The sequence below is a fragment of the Boleophthalmus pectinirostris genome, unplaced genomic scaffold (assembly GCF_026225935.1).
Source record: "Boleophthalmus pectinirostris isolate CB_2022bp ecotype Guang Dong unplaced genomic scaffold, ASM2622593v1 HiC_scaffold_4, whole genome shotgun sequence".
Lineage (NCBI taxonomy): Eukaryota > Metazoa > Chordata > Actinopteri > Gobiiformes > Gobiidae > Boleophthalmus > Boleophthalmus pectinirostris.
The window spans coordinates 42,646,534-42,654,033 of record NW_026571353.1 but is presented as its reverse complement, the minus strand read 5'-3'; the positions used below and the strand labels follow the sequence as shown (position 1 = coordinate 42,654,033).

The 7,500-nt window shown below is 40.4% G+C and overlaps 1 protein-coding gene across 1 annotated transcript in view; it reads right to left on the bottom strand.

Annotated features, from left to right (window-relative positions):
* mymk (myomaker, myoblast fusion factor) overlaps positions 1-1,980 on the bottom strand; it is a 12,040-nt gene extending 10,060 nt beyond the window's left edge. The window contains exon 1 of the mRNA XM_020936649.1: positions 1,846-1,980. Coding sequence (XP_020792308.1) covers positions 1,846-1,980 — 135 coding nt within the window. The remainder of the gene's footprint in view (positions 1-1,845) is intronic.
* Between the last annotated feature and the right edge of the window lie 5,520 nt (positions 1,981-7,500).

The following is a 7,500-nucleotide window of genomic DNA, read 5'->3' as shown; positions in this document are numbered from 1 at the left end:
CAGAGAGACACACACACACAGAGAGACACACACACACACAGAGAGAGACACACACACACACACACACACACACAGAGACACACACACACACACACACACACACAGAGACACACACACACACACACACACACACACACACACACACACACACACACACACACACACACACACACACAGAGACACACACACAGAGACACACACACACACACACACACACACACACACAGAGACACACACACACACACACAGACACACACAGAGACACACACACACACACACACACACACACACAGAGACACACAGACACACACACACAGACACACACAGAGACACACACACACACACACACACACACATATATATACATCAGTATTCAGTGTCAGGAGTAACAGATTACATGAACTGGAGTAATCAGAGTACAAATGATGAGTAACTGTATTCAGTTACAGTTACTGTTTCAGTGAGTGGTAATTGGATTACAGTTACTTTGTTGAAATAAATGGATTACACAGAGGGATTTTACTGTTTTCACATTTTGGGCTAAATCCTTTTTTTTTTTTCTTTTTTTTTTTTTCGGTAATTCCACTCATTCCCGGAAACTAAACCAGGTCTAAACTAGAGCTAAACCAGGACTAAACCAGGACTAAACCAGGTTTAAAACCAAGTCTAAAACCAGGTCTAAAACCAGGTCTAAACCAGGACTAAAACTGGACTAAAACTGGACTAAAACAGGACTAAACCAGGACTAAATCCTGCTGCTTGGACGTGTTTCCTCGTTTTCTATCAATAATATTTTTTATACAGTTAAATAAAGTCTTTTTATTTTCTTTTATCAGACAAAACTTCTTATGTGAAGATTTCCTCGTCTTTGTTTCTCTACAACAAATCAAGTAATCCAAAGTAATCAGATTACATTACTCACTTTAAGTAATTTAATGGATTATGTTACAAACTACATTTTGGGGTGTGTAATCTGTAATCTGTAGGGGATTACATTTGAAAAGTAAACTTCCCCACACTGTCAGTATTACACACACACATTGGCAAACACTGTCCGAAAAAGTTCTTAACATCGTCTGAAAACTCCCAAAAAAACTATTCAAAATGTGTTTAAACAGGACATTTTCAGGAGGATGTGATCAAGAAGCGCGTTTATGGTCCTGTTTAGGAGTTTGATTTTCAACAAAACGCACAAGTGAAGTTGTTTTAGATGAATATTGTGATTTTAAATGTTCCAGTGATTCTATTATCAGGGACATACTGTATATGGAAACCACACAAGCACAAAATGTGACCTTTCAAAATGATTTCTTACTTGGGATCGGATAGGAACAAAAAATGAAAATGATCTGCTCAAGTTTCATTCAGACTTGGCCCTGTCATGCGGCAGGTGCGGACAGGAGCGCAGAGTGTGGACTTTACGATGCGCTCTTCATTGTGTCGTGTATTTCGTAGATCTGATGACTGGAAAGTATCCAGTTGTGTTTTTTCTGACATCCTGATCGTGATTAAGTCTGTGGTTTCTGTTCATATTTTAAACACGACCAGATGATTCGGCAAAAAGACTGAACTGACAAACGAACGTAAGAATCGCATTTCAGAACATGTGTTTGTCCAGATCTAAACTACAGGGTTAACAGTGTTTATGCAGAATAAGAGCGGAGATTTTGTTGTTTGCGGAGGAAATTATAGCAGGTGAGAAACTGCAGCTTTTGAGATTTGCTAATCCTTCCGTTCAAATTGTGATTTTTGATTCAGTTCCGGTTAATCTCGCGGCTCTAAAACAGACAGACCGAGGCTTCAGTCCTGCTCTGCTCTGGTCTGGTCCCGTGTTCCGTCTCTTACCGTGGTGAAGAACATGGTGAAGAAGTAGACCATGGCCTCCAGGTGGAAGCCGCGTTTGGCTGCGACGCTGGCCGTGGGCAGGAACACCAGGCTGCTCACCGTGGGCAGCAGCAGTTTGGCAATGAACGCGCCCATCCCCAACCCATACACTCCAAGATGAAGAATAAATAAAAAATAATGACGAATAAATATACGAGCCTCTGCACTGAAGCTCTGCACCGGCCCGAGCCAGCTGTCCCAGTGTCCCTCTAAAGTTTAAATGTCCCAGAGCTCCGTGGTCAGCTGCTCTTCGGGGAGGGACCGGGACCAGCCCCGTGCATGAATCCACCACATGCTCATCTGTGGAGCTGCGAGGAGCAACATTCTGAAGACCGGGACCCAAAAATAACTCTGATGTGTCAAGATGGAGACGTTTGGACATGAACAGAGGGGGATCTTCCATGAGTTTGAGATGATGTCACAACGTTCTACAGGTTCATAATATTTAACACAGATCAGGGAGGCGAAAATAAATAGACTCAAAAAGTAGATTTAAGTGAATGATTCTAGTCACCGACAGAAATTTTGGGTCAAATATTTGTGAAAGTATATTTACAGATTTCATGACAAATTACGAGGTCATTTATAGGTGAGTTTCATTGTTGACAAAAGCGTTTCATGCTGGGAATTATTTTGGTCGGCGGCAAGAAACACTAATTCAGCATGACGGACAGAGCGAGAAAACACGTAAAGGGTATTGATCCTGGTTATTTCTCCACTCTAACGGCAGACGACCCAAGACCATTTGACCAGAGATGGACGACAAATCTCCCTTTTCAACCCCGACAGAGTCTGGACCAAACCAAACTTCTGGTCAGAATCTGGTGAAACTCCTGGGCCATTCACAGCAGAAAAGATGAAAACCTCCAAGAGTCTGGATGTGTTGTTGAACTTGTTGAGTCCACGGTTTGTTAGGATCTTCTACGTTTGCTCTGCGGATGTTTGAAAGTCGTTTAATTCACCGTTAGTGGTTCTTTTCACTCAGAATACGAAAAAGACATTTTCCTTCTTCTGTGCTTCTATTTGTGCGTCTGATAATGCAGCAGGAATTTACCATTATTGGGGATAAATACACAGGTTACACACTGTGTTTGACGCTACCGTGTTTCTTGCCTCCGACCAAAATATTTCCCAGCAGCAACGTGGACTTTTAATAACAATGACGTCAGCTGAAACTCAACTATAGAGCTTTTTACAACAGCAGGATGTGTCCCGCTGTAGGTTCATGTTTTTCTGTGTAAATGTGCGTCGTTTTCTCCAGCAGCTTCATAAATCTGCTCCATCACTAAATCTTCAACCAACAAACTCCACAAAGGAGAAACATTCTTCATGAACATTTTATCCACAAATATCAAGAGAAGAAAGAACAAAACTTAAAGGAAACGACGACCATCAGTCTGAGTGAGTGAACAAGTTCCTTCTGTTTTATTCATGATCGTAACGTTCAGACTCTTGGCTCGTCCGGGAGTTTAACATCATCACATTTTAGAATCTGAAAACCACCAATAAACAGGAGAACTAGACCAGAGCTTCTCAAACTGTTTACATGCCCAGTGGTTCAGGTGCAGCCTGGGTACAAACCAGACCAAACTACATCCACATCCCCAGATTTATTTACTGCTTGAACCAAATACCAGGAAAATTACATGAAACACTGAAGGGATATTTGCATTAACAAGGTTTGTAATAATTATTTTTCTTTTTTTTCATAATTTGCCTTGAGAAACCCGTATGAGAGACGAAGGCCCAGAGGAAAGAAACAAGAAGATTTTCACTGAAGTTGTGGCATTTGGTCATAACCTAATTTAATCTCCTCGTTTGGATCTTGTTTACGTGTGGGTTCGCTGTCGGCTCAGATCTGCACTGGAGAAAAGGCCCCGTGACGTGAGTGAGGGGCCAGTTGTCTTCAGCTGCTGCTGCATCTGCCGCTCTCACAAAGGCAGCTCTGAGCTTTCACTGCACCCTCACATTCTCCGAGAGTCTCTGACCCAGACCTGAGCCTCTCCACGTCCTCTCTGTACAGCAGGGGTCTCCAACCTTTTTCCTCCAGTGAGATACTTTTACTTTTACTTTTACTTTTAACAAAAATGCCAGAGAGCTTCCTATTATATCAGTCGCAAAGAAACTGAGTATATAAGAGCATCAACAAGCCTTAGATGCGGAACAGTTAGATGCCTATAAAACATAAACTATTATCCATTGATCAGTGGGTCCAGTCAAACAGAAGTAAACATCAAGGCCAAAAGTTCAAGTGAATTCATCTGATATAAAACAGTATTGAACAGATACATATGTACTCGAGTTTATCAAACTGTTGACCTTTTTTCTGTTCCATTTTTGGTTCTAAAGTTCCATCCGTTTTAAACAGACCATGAATGAAACATGGAACAAAAATTATTTCCCAAATTTCAAAGACCCAAAAATCATGTAAATAAATGTTTGTATTTCATCATATCTTGTGTTATTCCATCTTTGAACTGTTGATGAAGGGACAGGATTTAAAAAAAAAAAAAAAGTATTTAAAATGATAAAAATGTTCTTGGAAGGACTGACATATTTTATAGAAATAGTTTCTTTCATTTTGAAGTAATATTAAAGTTTTCAGAAGAAAAAAGTGACAAATGATGTAAAATCCTGCACCTTCTACTTGTTTGTACAATTTTCCCTCCGTTACTTTTCCCTCCGTTACCATGAACTTTCTTAATAAAAAATCTCATGAGTCAAAAAGTCAGAGGTTTTTCAACCTAATCTTGTACCATATGGTAGAAAACTATATGAAGCAAATATTCAAACCAGTTTGTTAAGGATATGGAAGTGAGAACCAAGAGTTATCACTGTTTGGATTTATTGACCAAAAAGTGCTGCATATTTCATTCCCTCCGTTACCGACATGAGTTTTTTAATTTTTGTCTTGAACTTGAAAGAATCTCACAGGTTTAACTTGACCCTGTTGGAGTGTAACTCTTTCCTACATTCTGACTGAACTGAACAGCTGAGTCACTGCGAACACGCCAAACAAAGTCCGACTGACCCATCGAACTGTTGTGTTTCCTTCAAAGTCCGGTGTGGTTTATTTGTGAAAAAAGTTCAAAAATAGACCATTTACTGACAGTCCGCCTTATAATCCAGAGTGACTAATAGCCCGGAAGATATGGTCTATAAGAGCGTCGACAAGCCTTAGATGCGGAACAGTTAGATGTTTGTAAAACATAAACCGTTATCCATTTATCCGTGCACAAAGTTAGGTATGAAAATGATGCGTTTACAATGGTAATTAATCAGATTTTATTTATTGAGCACAATACATGGAATTCAGAACAGACCTACTGCCACATTTGGCTGAAGTTTGTCTAACAAAAGTGACAAATGCATCTGTGTTTGTCACGATGTGCGTTTGGTTTGGTAAACGTGCAGAGGCTGGTAAATATCACTGCAAAACCACAAAAGAATGAAACTCCAGTTTGGAACTTTAAAAAACAGGTTTAAAAATCTTCCTTCACTTTTTTCACAGTTTTGTGTAAAGTGCCAGAGGAAGTTCTCTTAAAGAAGAGGTTCTCAAACTGTGGGGGAGGGTCCAGAAAAGGGCCACAGAGTGTTTCAGTGCAGTTTGTTTGACTTTGTATCAGGTCGATCATTTTGACTTGGTCATTTTGTAAGAAGCTCACATGATGAAAAAGTGTGAAACCTCTGGTTTAGACGTACAGTGAAATGCAAGGAGGATTCTGTCCGTCCTCTGTTGCTCTGTCTGTGATCTGGTCTCTGCAAAACAAATAAATGCTTCTCTCACTTTGTTTATCGTGACTCTTTTCCCAGCAGAAATGGGATCGAGAAACTGCTGTCGGCACTTTCACGTTTGTTACTGTATTTCGTCCGTTTTGGTCAATAGGCTCTATTCGCTCTTCTGTCACAAACCAGAAAGACGTCTAGAAACACGTGGTGAAAGTTCCGGTGTAGTTCCCGACGCTGTGATCAAACCCAGTGAAGTAAATGAAGCCCGCAGACGTAGGTGCCGTCTGGAATCATCTCGTCTCTTCTAATCGCACAAACCCAGTGCGCTCGGAGTTGTGCGTCTGTGGGGAAATGATGAAAACTGAGGTGTGGTTGGAATTGTTGATGAGCCGAACATAACAAGACGCCACAACGACACGGAGATGAAGAAAACTGGTACATTTTCTCATTTTTCCTTTGTTTTTGTCAGATGTACGACCGCAAACAGAACAGTGTTTCCAAACGACTTCCTGGTTTGTGACGTAAGTGTGAATAGACAATATTCGCCCTCTGGTGGTGGTTTAACAGAACACAGCCTTGGCATTAGAAACATTTGGAAATATAAATGCAGTGACGGTTTCTGCACTTGAAACGCACAGATCTGTTTACGTACAAAATGAGCCTGAAGCCTGTCACGATATCGACTAGAACCAGAGTTTTTGGGGTCAGTGTTTATCGTGAGCGCTTTTTTATGTACTTGACGAGAACTTTTGTTACTTTTATGCAGTGTTGGGAAGTTTACTTTTAAAATGTAATCTCCTACAGATTATAGATTACACACACCAAAATGTAGTTTGTAACGAAATTAAATTACTTAACCTGTTACCACCCGCCTCATTTTGGTGTGTGCACAATGGTAAGACATACCCAAATGCCATAGCTTATTAAAAGAAAACCTCAGAACCCACATGCTTGTGTGAGGAACCATTTTAAAGCTTAGACCTTCTAGTTTCTGTAGATATGTACATGAAGACTGTGAGTGCTGCCTAACCTACAGTACAGTCAATTAAAATTGAAATTTTTTTTTATTTTTTTGCTTCGAAAAAAAAAATAGAAAAAAATAAAGGCCTTAGCTTGGTCATACTTCATGCTAGGCATTTGTGACTCACTACACTCATTGTTCAAGTTGTTGGCAACAACTGTGTAGAATTTCAGATCTCTAGGACAAAGGGTTTTGATGCTGTGAGCCTTTGTGTAAACAAAATGACAATTCGGCACAAGATTGCCAAATTTGTGCCAAAATAATAATAATAATAATAATAATAATAATAATCATTGTTATTATTATAATACTAATTCTTCTGAGCTTTAGGCATGTTTTCTCAAGAAAAAAAACTAAAAGTAGCCAAAATTGTCTTCCAAGTGGCAGTTCTGCTACTACTACTACTGCTCTCTGTCTCTCTCCTGTTCCTCTCGGCTGCGCGTATAAACACAGGGTCCGTTTCCAATACAATCTGAATGTCCCACCCACCGTTTGAAAGCTCTGGCTGATTGGCTAAAACAATATGTCAATCACTTTCTGGAAGATCCAATGACTGAAGAGATTTCCCGTAAACAAACTGATGACGCGTGCGTAAAGCCAGGAAGTACGTGAGTGCGTTAGCTTCTTCAGCGGCTTGTCCCACCTAAACCCCGCCACCGACAACAGCGGGGAGGGTCTCATTTTGAAGCTAAGAGTGTGAGGAAAACAAGCGCACCCAAGAGCGGGAGAGAAAGGGAAGTGAGAGCGGGAGAAGAGGCGGAGAAGAGACAGAATATTTTCATTCACGGATTCATCCACTCATACGGACGACGGTTTTCTGGATTATTTCCCCACATGGAATTATTTTTTGGAAAAACAACTTGATA